We start from the raw sequence: 17,672 nt of genomic DNA on the forward strand, positions 1-17,672 counted from the left end.
TCAAATCCTGCCTCGGGCATGGATGTGTGTGATGTCCTTACGTTAGTTAGGTTTAAGTAGTCCTAAGTTCTAAGGGACTGATGACCTCAGAAGTTAAGTCCCATAGTGCTCTGAGCTATTTGAACTATTTGTAAATGGGCTGTATTTATACCCTCATAAATGTTATTTAGTGTATATATAATGTCGATGGTTTGAAATTTTGAAATGTTGTTTCACTTCGCAGCACTTCACCACAGAAAACTGATTAATAACTTACGTTATAAAGTTTGCTTTGGCCATTAATTTCACCGTTCGTAACTGGGCTACGCGAAATGATGTGACGTGACGGACAGCGTGAACTGTGACTACATCCCGACGTGACGGTGACGGAACGTGACCATCAGTGTGAATCGGCTTTCGAGACGATATGACAATGCTCGTTTGATGCTGATAATCGATTTTTATATCGATAAAACGTTGTCTTCGATGCACCCAAACTGGTAAACAAACGACGCACGGGTGAATATGCGGTGGGTGCTTGTCAGAATTCGATAATAGTGTTTGAAAGTTTACTACATTTTTGGAGGTGTTTGTGCATCACTTATAAATACATTAAATAGATAATGTGACACGGAGCTCAATGCAGGACGTGATTGGTGATACGAGAACAATGGCCCTTGAGAAAAGGAAATATGAGTGCAGTGCTTTACCTAAGGGATGGCAGCGAGAAGAAGTAATCAGAAAGTCTGGCCTATCTGCCGGAAAAGTCGACGTTTATTATTATAGGTGAGAAAGAAGTTGTGTATCATAAGCAGTTGATTTAAACCATTAAGCTAGTCTTTGCTACTCAGTAGACGTTTATATGCATACTACACAGCCCCAAGTTTTTTAGGGTTATTCAATAAATTGCTGTTTGTGTTAATCTTTTTTACTACTCTCAGTGTAAATCTTCCTTTTGCCGGCAATACCTTTTTCGAAGTATAATTGCCTCTCATGGTACGTGACATTTCCTTCCATTATGAAATTTCAGTTTAATTTTCTGACAGTTTCTTAAGCAAAAATTTTAAACCTGACCAAAGAGAGTCGTATCCTGGGTATGTTGAAAATAAGTTTTGGCATTCATTGCAATTGCGCGAGAATTATTGCAGTATCAATTATTTGGTGTTACAAAGGCTTGTGTTGTTTTGAAGTAAATAATTAACAACTTTTATAACTTGTAGGGTTGTATAGAGAGAGCAGTTTATTATATATCTTTGTTAAGTCCACGTGAATCAACTTGCTTTTCGAAGATTTAAAATTTTAAGCAAATGCTAGTCTTGTGACTGTTGCTTTCCATTACATAACCATTTTCATTAGTTTTCTTTGTGGTCACAATATATATCACCTTGTTTCCTGAACCTCACTGTGTGGGATGAATTTGAATTTATTGTAAATAAATGCGTCACCTTCACATTTTTTTTAAAGAGTAAAATGTTTAATTCACTCGTTTCTCTTCCTCGCTCGATAGATTAATATTATGCATTTTCTGACTCAGGCAGCATGTATCAAGGACAGTGCTGCTGCAAATACCTGTCGATAAATTAATTTACTTTTATTAGATAAGGGTATTAAAATTCGTACATAATTTGGAGTATCTGTTCTTTTTTGCCACCAGCATTTGGAGATTGTTTTTATTGCTCATAACCTATTGTTCAGTATAAATAATACAAATCATAATTTTAGTATGTGGTGGCACTGTTTGACAATGTTGCAGTATGGAGCAGTATACTACCCTGCTGAAATCATGCAGTGTGGTGTACAATTGCATGGCATTTCTCTGTGTAAATGCCCTCTCAATTTAACTAAATTTTAAATTAAATATGAGTGAGGTAAGAACAAGATAGGCCGCGACTGAGCAGCTGTTTTCCAATTCCAGCCCAAATGGGAAGAAGTTTCGCAGCAAACCACAACTGGCTCGATACCTGGGCGACGCTCTAGACCTCGCCACGTTCGATTTCCGGTCTGGCAAAATCAATTCCCTGCTTCTCCGAAAAAACAAGAAGCAGAGGGGAACTCAGTTTGATTACAGGTAGGCTTAAGCCTACAGACTTGCACTTTATACCTCACTGAGAGGGCTGCGGGTGGCAATTGACTGTCTGTAGTCACTGAATTGGCTCCATACTAATTTATGTTTATTAACAATATCCAGGATAGTTTGTGTGGTATATGAGATAAGATCATGTGTTCATGTTTTCTACTTGCTTTTCGTGTACACTGTTGTGGAATCTGTTGTAAAATGTGACCCAATTACTTTCAAACAAATTGTGTTGATAATAAAATGATTTGTTTTGCATGAGTACTGTGATTATTTCCATAGTTTTGCTACACTTTGTTGGTGGTGTTCATGTGTTGTGCTTTAAAACTGGCTTTACTCTGTTTTACTAACTTTAAAACAGTAAATTATGTTGGTTAAATTTCTCTCCTCTTTCCAACCCACCCAAGAGAATCTGTAAATCCACTGCCTTGTATACGTTTAGCATACAAACTTAAATATGTTTTGTGTCTGATTAAGTTGGTTGGTAACTCAGCTGCTTTTGCACCTCCTCCTTCCACTTTTACTTATATCAAAAAATTATGCTGCAACTCTGTCTACACTGATCAGCAAAACTGAAGATTGCAGAACCTCCTGTCTGTCTGGACCCATGATGTCGCCAAGATGGTGGCCACCCCTATTTCAACTGTATACAGTATGGCAATCATGGCATCACTGGTTACGCGTGTGAACAGACATAAATAATTGAATAAATATGTAACTGTAAATATACAATGAAACTAATGGCATAACCACAAGAATGGGTTTTTTTGGGCAGGGACAATTTAAATGTACAACAAACCTAATTATGAAGTGATAAATTTTTAGTTTCTCATCCTCAAATAACATTCACAAAATGTTAAAGACTATTATTAGTTGGTTTTATTAAATTGAAAAACAACTGAAGACAACACCCCTCCTCAATACAGCGATTTTTACATTTAACAGTAACAAAAATGAAAGTAAACCCAATAAGCTTCTGAAAGTGATGAATCTAGGAACTGGTAAGCCTTTGGTAAAGATATGTGAAATCTGGTCCTCCAAACGTACATGCTCAGCAGTGATGATGATGTGGAGGTGAAACTAATCCACAGGGTCATATTTAACGTTGATGTGCCTCAACCGATGATGTTCCCATTTTTCAGGAACTATATACAGGACTGATTATCATTGAATGTACAAATTGGTAGCTGAAGTGGAATTTGAATATCGTCTTTGAGCCAGAGTAATTCAGCAGCAGATGTTGCCGAAACTACGTATTCTGCCTCTGTAGAAGACAAAGCAGCACTAGTCCGTCTCTTTGTTGCCCAACAGACAGTATTTCCAAATATTTGTAACAGATATCCAGAGGTAGATCTTATGTCTTCCTTTTTGTTTCAGTTTGCATCAACATAGGCCAGTAGAGGCTTCTTGATTTCCCTTTCGATGATGTAGTTTCATATTGATGGCTCCTTTGATATAGATCAAAACTCTTCTCAAGCATCTCCAGAGTTATTTCAATGGATTGTTTTGGTACCTGCTTAAGAAACTAACCACAGTATGCAAATCGGTCCTTGTTTGCTATCATTACACACATCTTGCATGTTGAATCATTGTAGCAAACTCTTCAAATATGACATTTGGCTCATATACATTTCTTCTTTGTTCCATGAAATCTCGATTCCCAAGTATGATTGTGACTCTCCTAGTTCCTCCATTTAAACTACTACTTTTAAGTTAAAATTTTTTTCTTGGATGGTTGGTTGCTTGATTTGGAGGAGGGAACCAAACAGTGTGGTCTGTCCATCAGTTCCATCAGATTAGGGAAGGATGGGGATGGAAATCAGCCGTGTCCTGTCAAAGGAAAGCGATTTTGGGAAATCGTAGGAAACCTAAATCAGGATAGCCGGATGTGAGTTTGAACTGTCATCCTTCCAAATGTGAGTCCAGTGTGCTAACCACTACACCACCTCATTTAGTAAATTTCACTCTGTCCATTATCTTTCTGTGATTTCCTGCCATCAGACTGTCATCAGCACATAGAGCACAATGTAAATGACAACTTCCTTTAAATAAAGTAGTAAAGACATTATCTGCTTCTGACTGAGTGACTCTTATAGAAATAAGAAACATATGAATAGAATGATTCCATGCTAATGGTTCTGGCTTTAAGCTATATAAATACTACTGTAACATGCAAACCAACCCAGTTGCATCTTTCAGTTCTTCAGGAATAACCATGTATATTTGCTCCATGGCTAATCCTTGAAGAAAAGCATTGGCAACATCAAATTGTTCCAGAACCAGTCCTTGTTAAATTGTAATAACTAGCATTATTCTGACAATTGCAAGTCAGATCACTGATGCATATGTTTCCTCATTGTCAAATCCTTTTGTCTGTGAACATCCTTTAGCCACAAGTCTAGCCTTGTGTCTTAAGATATTTCCTTCTTCAATTTGAATTCCCACTTACTGCTGATGACCTGTCCAGGGGATAATTTAACAAATATCCAAGTCTTGTTTTCCTTTATAGAGTCAGTTTCATCCAGTATAGCTTTATAACAGTATTCCTTATCTTCATGACTTGCAGTTTCCCTCTAGCTTTTCGGTACACCATCAACAAATGATTCAGCATTCAGTGCAAGAACATTACAGCCATCTAGGTGTTTAGGAGGGTTCCCCTTCCTGGTAGAATGTCGAACAGCTTCATTTTCAATTTCCTCTTCATCACTGGTCAGTTCTGGTATGAGAACTCTTTTGTGACCTCCATCATTTGATTTAACATTGTCTTTGGTGAGTTCTCCTCCATTATTGTCCTTTTGCTGCTTCTATGATGATTTCTGTACAGATTCTGGTCTCCAGTCCTCAATTGGTATATGTTCAAAGTCAAATCTGCAATTGTAGAAAACAATGTTGCTTCCTGTGACTTTTTTTTTTTTTTTCTCCCTATGGATACCAAAGTCTCTAGCTATTAGGAAAGCAGCCAGTGAAGGAGCACTTCAAAGATTTGCAATTGAATTTCTCTGTTCTAAATTCCTTTGGTATATGTAGATAAGCAATATGTCCAAATGCTCTCAGCTTATTCAAGTTAGGTTTCTCATTGTACCACAAAGCTGCAGGAACCTTTCCTTTCAAAGCCGCAGTAGGACTTAGTAGGTATACAGCCGTACAGACAGCTTCTGACCAGAACATCTCACTTAATCTACATTGAAGTATCAAACAGTGAGCTCTCTCAGTAAGAGTGTTGTTCATTCGCTCTAAGAGCTCATTTTGCCAAGGAATGTATCTGATTGTGAACCGAAACTGTATTCCTTGTTCTTCAGAAAATTACTAAAAGTCATTCAAGATGCATTCAAGACTATTGTCACACCACAGTCTGCTGATCTTCAAGTTGAAATTAGTTGCAGCCATGGCGTGAAACATGTTCAGATATAGCAAGTTACCTCCAACGTCAATTCCAATGTGTAGTCCACTGTCAGATGTGTAAAGTCATCGATGAACATGAGTACATACTTCTGATCGTTGAACGATTCTAGTGAGATTGGCCGCTGTCGATCACCTCAAGAGATCTGGTGGCACATTTCCTAGTGTGATTGTATAATAGCTGTGATTGTTTTCCTTTGACACAATCTGAGCATCGTTCTGTGGGGATCGTTGAAGGGTCCAGTTCCATTCTGTCAATGTGTGACTGTAGGTGTTTAATGCTATCATACCTCAAATGGCCTAATGTGCAGTGCCACAGTTTCACCTTAGTTTCAGTTGAAGCAGCTGACAAGGCTTTACATTGCAAAAAATTTAAAACATATACCTGAGATTCATTCCTATTTGCAGTAGCAATGATTTCTTTTCCCTTTTTAATTTAACCTTGAGCTTTTTCAAATGTGATACAAAAACCATTCATTTCCAATTTTCTAACTGACAGGAAACTATAATTAAGACTAGACACAGATAAAACATCTTTGATTGTTATATGAATTTCCTCTCCTTTTACAACACTGGTGACTAATGTCTCCTTTTACTTTAGCCTCATGACAAATGCCTGATTTAGCTACTTTAACTTCAATTGGTTGTTCCAGTTTCTTTAAATTGGTGAGAGGTATCTTACTGCTAATCAACTATTCCAGAGTCCAAGAACCAACTTATGTTGTTCACTGATTTATCTTCACTTGATGCTGCAAAGCAAAAACCATCTTCCTCTTTGACATTAGCCACGACCACTGAATTACTGGTTTCTGAATTCTTGTTTGGTGACTTAACTCTGCAGTTGGCCCTTTTGTGACCAGGCTTTCCACAGTGATGACAAACAAAGTTGAATGAGTTCCCTGAAGTTCATTGCTGACTTCTTGTTTTACTGGCGTCTGATGAATCTTTTTTTCTGATACCATTGAGTCTAAAAGGCTGTAGGAGGTGCTGTATCTTCACTGTTGTTTTTACTGATGACTCCTGCTTTGACTCTTCATCCAGTAGCCCATTTTTCACAAAACTCAGCATCAAGCCTTTCATTGAGAATGTTTTGATTCCAGTGATCACTATGTTGTATTTTGCAAGCATTGTTAAAAGTAGATGGCATACAATGACGATTTCTTCAAAAGTAGCCCCAGTTGAATGTAAATCTCAAATCAGTATATCAAACTTAAGAAATGATTAACTAGCATATCATTTGCCACATTAAATTTCGTATTTAACAACTGTTTTCTCAATGGAAGTTGACTAGCAATTCCTTTTATCTCAAGCTTATTGCACAGAGATGTCCATAAATCGAAAGTGTTAATCTTATCTTTTGCATATTCCAAGTGAATGTCGGTGATGCATTGAATAAGATGAGACTTACATTTCTGATCTTGTTTAGCCAGTTCAGCCAATCATGTTTCCTTTGTGACATACTGCGTGTTCACCTGTCTATCTACAAATTCCACCTTTTTTAGATAATTCACTTGCACAGGTGGTAAAAGTTCCAGTTCCTCAAGCAGAGTTTCCATCCTGAATTTCCAATTGTTGAAATTTGTTCCATTGAATAAAGGAATACAATATTTTTCAACTTTGCTTACCACCTCAAAAAAAACTTTGTGAGGATCCACTTGTGGCCGGGTATTTTGTTACAAATTCCATTTTGAAACAAACCTTGGCTCATGACCTATTAGATTTTTGGTTTCTCACCCCCAATAATATTCACAACATGTCAAACACTGTTATTAATTGATTTTATTAAACTTAAAAAAAAAAAAACCAAAGACAACTGAACACAAAATAACAATGGCAGGAAATATGCTTTTTATCTTTGAAATTATTTTACATAAATCACAAATATAATCATTGAAATCACACTCAGTGTGAAGACTGCCAAAACAAATACTAACACAAAAATTAAACATACAAAGCCTTCAGCAATTAACGCAACCTACGTACCCCGATACCACACACAACTTCATGACGTGGTATCTAGCCCTTCACTTAATCTATATAGCTAGAGTGAAGTTAGCAGTACCATAAAACCAAAACTCATTGATACAACTAATATCTAAAACCTAACTTTACCAAAAAAAAAGTCCACAGTATTTACCAATCAGAATCCAACAAAATTAACAACAAACAAAGCAACCCAAAAATTCATAAAAAAACTGCATGAATACCAATTTCAGTATACGAGAAACATGCATGTAATACAATAAAACCATAAAAATGTACTTACCAAGTCACAGCCAGCCAACACACAAATTTAGTAATCTAGTGATAAGAAAAATAATTTCATCAACACAGTCTCTCGAGAGGCCAGCCAACATATGAACCAGAAATTGTGGATAAAATGCCATATGTTGTCCCACTGACAAGACCACAAGTCTTGGTCCCTGATTTGAGCAACTTTGCTCAATCTGATGCCTTCTCCACAAATGTAACACTTCACATACTTGCCAACTAAACCAAATAACTGTAGGAATTTAAGCGCAGTCAGTATGTTGCCCCCTATTTAGGTACTAGTAAACTTCTTAGTTATATCCAAAATAAACAAAATTATGAAACATAAAATTAAATCTCAAACCATAAACAACACTGCAGTAATAATTACAAACCTGAAAAGTACCCACAACTGCCGAAATCCAAATAACTCACTCAAAGAATGCCACAAACTCTTCCAATATTATTCTCTCAGGCAGCACTCTGACCCAGTGAATCACTAACATCTCTTACAAACAATTTAGAAAGCTAAGCATCCCACATGAGAGTGCCACCACTTAATTCAACATGCCCTCTACAGTCACAATCCATTTCGAATAGACTGCGCCCCTTTGATGTCATACGATGCAGTTACGTCATGGGTCAAAGCAGATGGGTGGTTCCGCAAACTTTGGTTGATGCTGGAGCCTGATGTTAACCTGTGATCTCTGTGATTAACAAACACCATTGTTCCTTGACACTACCATAAAAAGAATTGTCAGATGTTACAATATATTATTTTCAAATATTTATGCAACATTTTGAATTGATTTTAAAATGTACATGCTAGATTTGATGCATTAAAACTATACTTTCATTCAGTTGGACACTATATAAGAAGCTGTTTCCAGGAGTATCTGCTACTTATATGGAATTTTATTGCAGCAGGGGTGTCCGCAATGATGCCTCTCTAGTACCTCCAATCAGGCAGACAGCATCAATTTTCAAACAGCCTGTGACTGTGCACAAGATGCAAGAAGGCAAAGTGAAAACAGATTTCAAGCATGGTCCACAGGAGAAGCCAAAGCAGGTTGATACATTAACTTTATGGAAGCATATTTAGTAATTGGACTTTGTTGCATCAGAAAAAGTTATATTTCAATAGTGGCTAGACTTACAGTGTATGAGACTTCATTTATTTTTTTTATGTGTAAAATACCAGTCCCCAACACTTATTAATAAATCTAAGAAGGCATAACATATATGTAATGTAGGGGAGTTATGATTATTATATTGGATAACTAAAACAAGCAGAAAGATAAAAAATCCACTCACCAACCGGTGGCAGAACACACACATAAAAGAAAGTCATAATTAGGCAAGATTTCATTGCCTGTGGCTCCTTCTTCATGCAGAAGGGTTGAAGGGGAAGGAAGCGACATGTAGGAGAAGGACTGGAAAAGTTTAGGGAAAGGGGTGGATCTCAGGAAAGTCACCCGAACTGCAGGTCAGGGGAGACTTATCGGATGGGATGAGAAGGAAAGACACTTTTGGAGACTGCATTGGACGAGATTTGAAAACCTGAGAGCTTAAAGGTGGGAGGCAGGGTAAGATGCAAGACAGAGATTACTGCTTAAACATTGTGCATGAGTTAATAGCAATGAAAAGCTAAGTGTATTGTACATAACAGGTGGAAGGGAGATGATAAAAAATAGATGGGCAAGGCAATGAAAGATTTAGAATACTAAAACTGAGTGAAGAAAAGAGTGGTTACTGTGAAGAAATGTAAATTACGGCCAAGAGGGTGGCGAGAGCGAAGGACATGTTTTAGCTTTGGTTCCCACATACCACGATCTGAAAAACTGGTGTCTGAGGGAAGAATCCAGATGGCACATGTGGTGAAACAGGTACCGAGATAACAATTGTCATATGGTAGAACATGCTCCGAGTCCATATAGACTATGATGAGGCTGGCCTGTTAAAATTCCTGGAATCTCTGAATACTTTCTCCCAATTAAATTTCACATGGCCCTATTCCAAATCCTGTGCCACTTTCCTTGATGTTGATATTGTCCTCACCAAAGGCGAGCTACACTATTCTGTCCACATAAAAACCTACTAACAACCAACAGTACTTACATTTTGACAGTTGCCATCCTTTCCATGTCAAACATTCCCTCCCATACAGTCTTGGCATTCAAGACAAACATATTTGTTTGGATGCAGGCTCTTTACAGCAATAAACCACCATTCTCACCTCAACCTTCACTGGACGTAATTACCCCACCAGCCTAGTTCAAAAGCAGATTTCCCAGGCATCACATCCTATTACTGCTGAACTCTTCTAAAAACGACTTCAGGGCGCACCACTGGTCACTCAGTATTATCCTAGTCTGGAATGTATTAATTATTTACTTTGACAAAGCCATGACTACCTAGAACCATCCCCTGAAATGAGATCCATTCTGTCTGAGATTTTACCCACCCCACCTACAACAGCTTTTCATCGCCCTCCCAATATCCACAATATTCTTGTCAGACCCTACGCACATTCTACACACATCTCCCTACACTATGGCTCCTACCCCTATGACCGTCACTGCTGCAAGACTTGCCCTGTGCACCATCTTACCACCACCTATACCAACCCTGTAACTGGCAAAACACCTACTATCAAAGGGAGGGCCACCTGTGAAATGACACGTCATCTACATCTACATGACTACTCTGCAATTCACATTTAAGTGCTTAGCAGAGGGTTCATTGAACCACACTCATACTGTCTCTACCATTCCACTCCCGAACAGTGCGCGGGAAAAACGAACACCTAAACCTTTCTGTTCGAGCTCTGATTTCTCTTATTTTATTTTGATGATCATTCCTACCTATGTAGGTTGGGCTCAACAAAATATTTTCGCATTCGGAAGAGAAAATTGGTGACTGAAATTTCGTAAATAGATCTCGTCGCGACGAAAAATGTCTTTGCTTTAATGACTTCCATCCCAACTTGTGTATCATATCTGCCACACTCTCTCCCCTATCATGTGATAATACAAAACGAGCTGCCCTTTTTTGCACCCTTTCGATGTCCTCCATCAATCCCACCTGGTAAGGATCCCACACCGCGCAGCAAATATTCTAACAGAGGACGAACGAGTGTAGTGGAAGCTATCTCTTTAGTGGACTTGTTGCATCTTCTAAGTGTCGTGCCAATGAAACGCAACCTTTGGCTTGCCTTCCCCACAATATTATCTAAGTGGTCTTTCCAACTGAAGTTGTTCATAATTTTAACACCCAGGTACTTAGTTGAATTGACAGCCTTGAGAATTGTACTATTTATCGAGTAATCGAATTCCAGCGGATTTCTTTCGGAACTCATGTGGATCACCTCACACTTTTTGTTATTTAGTGTCAACTGCCACCTGCCACACCATACAGCAATCTTTTCTAAATCGCTTTGCAACTTATACTGGTCTTTGGATGACCTTACTAGACTGTAAATTACAGCATCATCTGCGAACAACCTAAGAGAACTGCTCAGATTGTCACCCAGGTCATTTATATAGATCAGGAACTGCAGAGGTCCAAGGACGCTTCCCTGGGGAATACCTGATATCACTTCAATTTTACTCGATGATTTGCCATCTATTACTACGAACTGCGACCTTCCTGACAGGAAATCACGAATCCAGTCGCACAACTGAGACGATACCCCATAGGCCCGCAGCTTGATTAGAAGTCGCTTGTGAGGAATGGTGTCAAAAGCTTTCTGGAAATCTAGGAATACGGAATCAACTTGAGATCCCCTGTCGATAGCGGCCATTACTTCGTGCGAATAAAGAGCTTGCTGCGTTGCACAAGAACGATGTTTTCTGAAACCATGCTGATTACGTATCAATAGATCATTCCCTTCGAGGTGATTCATAATGTTTGAATACAGTATATGCTCCAAAACCCTACTGCAAACCGACGTCAATGATATAGGTCTGTAGTTCGATGGATTACTCCTACTACCCTTCTTAAACACTGGTGCGACCTGCGCAATTTTCCAATCTGTAGGTACAGATCTATCGGTGAGCAAGTGGTTGTATATGATTGCTAAGTAGAGAGCTATTGTATCAGCGTAATCTGAAAGGAATCTAATCGGTATACAATCTGGACCTGAAGACTTTCCCGTATCAAGTGATTTGAGTTGCTTCTCAACCCCTAAGGTATCTACTTCTAAGAAACTCATGCTGGCAGCTGTTCGTGTTTCAAATTCTGGAATATTCCATTCGTCTTCCCTGGTGAAGGAATTTCGGAAAACTGCATTCAATAACTCCGCTTTAGCGGCACAGTCGTCGATAACAGTACCATCGGCACTGCGCAGCGAAGATATTGACTGCGTCTTGCCGCTTGTGTACTTTACATACGAGCAGAATTTCTTCGGATTTTCTACCAAATTTCGAGCCAATGTTTCATTGTGGAACCTATTAAAGGCATCTCACATTGAAGTTCGTGCCAAATTTCGCGTGTCTGTAAATTTTAGCCAATCTTCGGGATTTCGCGTTCTTCTGAACTTCGCATACTTTTTCCGTTGCCTCTGCAACAACGTTTGGACCTGTTTTGTGTACCATGGGGGATCAGTTCCATCTCTTACCAATTTATGAGGTATGAATCTCTCAATTGCTGTTGCTACTATATCTTTGAATTTGAGCCACATCTCGTCTACATTTGCATAGTCAGTTCGGAAGGAATGGAGATTGTCTCTTAGGAAGGCTTCTAGTGACACTTTATCCGCTTTTTTAAATAAAATTATTTTGCATTTGTTTCTGGTGGATTTGGAAGAAATGGCATTGAGCCTAGCTACAACGACCTTGTGATCACTAATCCCTGTATCAGTCATGATGCTCTCTATTAGCTCTGGATTGTTTGTGGCTAAGAGGTCAAGTGTGTTTTCAATTCGTGTGGGTTTGTGGACTAACTGCTCGAAATAATTTTCAGAGAAAACATTTAGGACAATCTCGGAAGATGTTTTCCGCCTACCACTGGTTTTGAACAAGTATTTTTGCCAACATATCGAGGGAAGGTTGAAGTCCCCACCAACTATAACCGTATGAGTAGGGTATTTATTTGTTACGAGACTCAAATTTTCTCTGAACTGTTCAGCAACTATATCACCGGAATCTGGGGGTCAGTAGAAGCAGCCAATTATTAACTTAGTTCGGCTGTTAAGTATAACCTCCACCCATACCAATTCGCACGGAGTATCTACTTCGACTTCACTACAAGATAAACCACTACTGACAGACACAAACACTCCACCACCAATTCTGCCTAATCTATCTTTTCTGAACACCGTCTGAGACTTCGTAAAAATTTCTGCAGAACTTATTTCAGGCTTTAGCCAGCTTTCTGTACCTATAACGATTTCAGCTTCTGTGCTTTCTATTAGCGCTTGAAGCTCAGGGACTTTCCCAGCACAACTACAACAATTTACAACTACAATTCCGACTGTTCCTTGATCCAAGCACGTCCTGTATTTGCCATGCACCCTTTGAGATTGCAGCCCACTCCGTATTTTCCCGAGGCCTTCTAACCTAAAAAACCGCCCAGTCCATGCCACACAGCCTTTGCTACCCGTGTAGCCGCCAGCTGAGTGTAGTAACATATACCAGCTGTTACGTAAATACTGTTTGGCCTTTTATATTGGCATGACTACCACCATATTATCAATTAGGATGAATGGACATAAGCATATGGTGTATACTGGCAACACACAATATCCTGTTGCAGAGCATGCTGCACAACATGACAATCGTGATCTCTGTGCCTGTTTCACCATATGTGCCATGTGGATTCTTCCCCCAGACACCACTTTCTCAGAACTCCACGGGTGGGAGCTAGTGCTATAACATGTTCTTGGCTCTCGCCACCCACCTGGCCTTAATTTACATTAATTTCTTCCGTCTCAGCATTTCTTCACTCTTACTACTCTTTTCTTCACTATGTTTTAGTCTTCTACACCTTTCATTATTTTACGCTTCTATTTTTGACCACACCCACCCCCTCTCCCACCTCTGTTATATACCATGCACCTAGCTTTTCACTGTTATTAACTCACGCATGATTTTTAAGCAGTAATCTCTGTCTTACATATTATCCTGTCGTCCACCTTTAAGCTCTCAGGCTTTCAAATCTTATACAATGCAGTCTCCAACAATCAGTCTTTCCTTCTTATCCTGTCTGGTAAGTCTCCCCTGACCCATGGTTCTGGGTAACTTTCCCGAAATCTACCCCTTTTCCTAGACCTCTCCAGTCCTTTTCCTTCATGCCTCTTCCTTCCCCTTCAACCCTTTTGCCTGTATAAGAAGCCTAATTATAACTTTGCCTAATTATAACTTTATTTTATGTGTCTGTTCTGCCACTGACTGGTGAATAAATTTTTGATCCATCCAATTAAATTATTTTGCCAAAAATTGATTGTTTTTGTTCTTATAAAATGAGCAGAAAGATGTATATGTTCAGAAAACTGGGTAAAAAATCAGTATGTTTCAGCACAGGGCTCAAGTTTAAAAGAATAGTTGACCATGCACTGTACTCCATGGTATGCAGTCACTGTAAAGAAACTTCTGAAAAAAAACAGACTACTGTATAATAGCTGTAAAACATTGCATAGGACTATTGGCAAAGAGACGCTGGATGAAATACACATGGCTGTCAGGAGAGCAAGTGTGAAGCCTTCAGTGATTACCGTAGCAGAATATTGTTAAATGATCTTTCACAAAATCCAGAGAATTTTTTTTCGTATGTAGTGGCTGTTATTGGCACTGCAGTGAGTGTCCAGTCCCAAGCGAACGGACAGAAACTGAAACCGAGGGAAGCGAAGCAAAAGCTGGAATGCTTAACACCATTTTCAAATGTTATTTCACAAAAGGAAAGCCCAGGAGAATGTCCTCAATTTAATTCTTGTATCACTGAAAAGATGAGAGAGAAAAGTATTAGTGTCAGTGTTGTTGAGAAACAGCTGAAATTGTTAAAATTAAACAAAGCTCCAGAGCCTGATGGAATCCCTATCAGAGTCAATACTGGATTTGCAGTTGAGTTGGCCCCTCTTCTAACTAGTTGAAGTGATCCACAAAACTGCTGTCCAGTATTCTAGATATTGATTTGTTGTAGAATCTTAGAACATATTCTGAGCCTAAACGTAATGAGGTATCTCAGACAGAGGAACCTCTTTCATGCCAACCAGCATGGATTCAAAAACATAAGTCATGTTAATGACATACTGAGATCTTTCGATCAAGGCAGTCAGGTAGATGCAGTATTTCTTGATTTCCAAAAAGCATTTGACTCAGTACCACATCTGTGCTTTTGTCAAAAGTGCAAACATATGGCGTATCAAGTGAAATCTGTAACTGGATTGAGGATTTTTTGGTAGGGAAGTTACACTTGTGTGTTGGGACCTTTGCTGTACATGTTATATATTAATGACGTTGCAGACAGTATTAATAGCAACCTCAAACGTTTCGTAGATGATGCACGTATCTAGAATGAAGTACAGCAGAGTCCCACTAATCTGAACCCCGGTAATCTGAATGTTCAGTTAATCTGAACATGAAAAATGTTAGTTTAAGTATGGGAAACTGTGCAGTAAACTGCTTGTACATACACACTATTTTAATTTACACAATACATTAAACATGTATTAGAAAAATTGACAAGAAAACCTTAGGTTTAAACAATGCATAACAATGAAAGAAATGCTGTCAAACTAAAATACAGCAGACATTTTATCCCTACTTTTTTAGATGACAAAAACTCAGTCGTCGTGTTTTGGTGTAATGAAGACAGTCTGTTATATGATGCATAATTGTGCCATCGTCTCATAAACATCAAATCAGCAGGTGTAGCAGTGGGCTGTTGCTCCAAATAACGTAGTGTGAGGTCAAGGGCTTCTGCTGCATCACTGTATGGCACCAGCTCTCCTTTGTCACTTTCAGGCTCACTGTCACTTCCGTCACAGCAGTCCACTTCTTCCTCGTCTGGAGTCACAGCAGCAATTAAATCAGCATCAGTAAGGTTCTCCACACATGCCCCATCCGCTGCCATTCACTCATCTAAGTCTCCTTCACTAGCTTCTTCACATTTAGGGGTTGTCTGTATCATTTGTAGTAGATTTTTCTCTTCATTTTCAACTAGGTTGTCCTGAAATTCAAGAGATGTCCACAGTTATCTCCATGATTTTCTCAGCATATTTTATGAAATATTCTGCCATGTCTCAGCGGCCCAATCACATTGGTCTTTTTTATTTTGTCCACTAAAGGAATGCTATCATCTTGAATCAGCATTCTTAAAAATTGTTTTCTATAAATCAGTTTTAATGTTTGTAGTACGCCCTGGTCCATTGGCTGTAGAAGTTGTGTAGCTTTGAGCGGAAAAAATTTTGCCACAATTTCTCCATCACATAATTCCTCAGTGCTGGGGTGAGATAGCACGTTATCAATGAAAAGGGTTGTGTGGGGAGACAAATGATTTTCCTTAGAAAACCATCGAACAGAGGGGACAAACTGGCCGTAAAACCATTCTTTGAACAGGTTACCACCCATCTATGCTTTTTTCTGGTTGCAATAATATGTGGTTGGGGACTTCATGTTGCAGTTTTTAAAAGCTCTTGTCCTAAGAGATTTGCCGATCAGCATTAAAGGCAGCTTGTGATTACCAGCAGCATTGCTGCACGCTAATAAAGTCACACGATCTTTGCACATTTTAAAACCAGGAGCATGGTCTTCTGCTTTTGGTGCCAGGCTTTTTGTTGGCAATGCCCTAAAATTAAAGCCAGTCTCGTCAGCGTTATAAATTTGTTGGGGAGAATACTTTCCTATTCTTATCATTTTTCAAACTCATTCAAATATTCCTTTGCTGCATCATGGTCAGAAGAAAGCTTCTCTTCAGTAATTGTTAGTTGACGGATTCCATGACGTTTTTTGAATCTGTCCAACCAACCCGTACTCACACTAAAAGACTCATCACCATTCATTAGCTTGTTCAGGTAAACAGCCTTCTCCTAAACCAGTGCTCCACTCAGAGGAGTTCACATTTGTCTTTATTGCATAAACCAAAGGAAAAGAGCATCATCCACTTAATCGTACTGCGACTGTTTCAGAGTCTGCTGAATTTTGAGAGTTTTTCCTGAAGAGGTTGCACAGGACTGTTCAAGCTTCACTTGGTTCTTCTTCGAATCACAAATGATTACTTTGCCAACACCCAGTTCTGTTGCCAGTTTAGATACATTCTCACAATTGTCTATCCACTTCAAAGCATTCAGTTTTCCTTTGAGAGTTAACATTGTATGTTTCTGTTTACTCATGACGAAAATATGTACACCACTACACCCGAATGAATGCAATACAACTGTTACGCGTGCCAGCGATTGATAACTAACATAACCAAGCACTCTGCGAGCCAGCTGGCAGTGCACTGACCTCAGACACTACAAAGGTCTCAACAATGCACAACAACACGGGCAGGGAATGAGAGTGAGCCATTGTTCCCATTTGTTACCATGGTGTACCTACTTATCTGATTTGTATACTTCATTGTAGTAACTTGTCTCCATAATTTTGGCTAGTCCAAACAAATCAGTAATCCGAACAAGGTCCAGTCCCAATTAGTTCGGATTAACGGGACTGTACTGTACTGCGAAAAAGAAGCTGCATAAATATTTAAGTCAGATCTTGATAGGATTTCAAAGTGGTGCAAAGATTGGCAACTCACTTTAACTGTTCATGAACTTACAATTGTGCATTTCACAAAACAAAACAAAAAATGTAGTATCCTATAATATCAATGAGTCGTAGATGGAGTCGCCAACTCTTACAATTAGCTGGATGTAACACTTTATAGGGATAAGAAATGGAATGTTCACATAGGTTCAGTCATGGGTTAAGTATGTGGTACACTTCTGGTTATCAGTATGATACTGGGAGATTCAATCAGTCTATAAAGGAGA

At 38.9% G+C, this 17,672-nt stretch overlaps 1 protein-coding gene across 4 annotated transcripts in view; it reads left to right on the forward strand.

The window, feature by feature from the left end:
* Positions 1 to 476: 476 nt before the first annotated feature.
* LOC124804936 (methyl-CpG-binding domain protein 3) overlaps positions 477 to 17,672 on the forward strand; it is a 46,201-nt gene continuing 29,005 nt past the window's right edge. The window contains exons 1-3 of one of the 4 annotated variants that reach the window (XM_047265314.1): positions 477 to 765; positions 1,895 to 2,047; positions 8,627 to 8,771. In XM_047265314.1, the coding sequence (XP_047121270.1) occupies positions 620 to 765; positions 1,895 to 2,047; positions 8,627 to 8,771 (444 nt within the window). In that variant the 5' untranslated portion in view covers positions 477 to 619. The remainder of the gene's footprint in view (positions 766 to 1,894; positions 2,048 to 8,626; positions 8,772 to 17,672) is intronic. The other 3 variants (XM_047265315.1, XM_047265316.1, XM_047265317.1) reach the window with 3 other exon arrangements.

The sequence above is a fragment of the Schistocerca piceifrons genome, chromosome 7 (genome assembly GCF_021461385.2).
Source record: "Schistocerca piceifrons isolate TAMUIC-IGC-003096 chromosome 7, iqSchPice1.1, whole genome shotgun sequence".
Lineage (NCBI taxonomy): Eukaryota > Metazoa > Arthropoda > Insecta > Orthoptera > Acrididae > Schistocerca > Schistocerca piceifrons.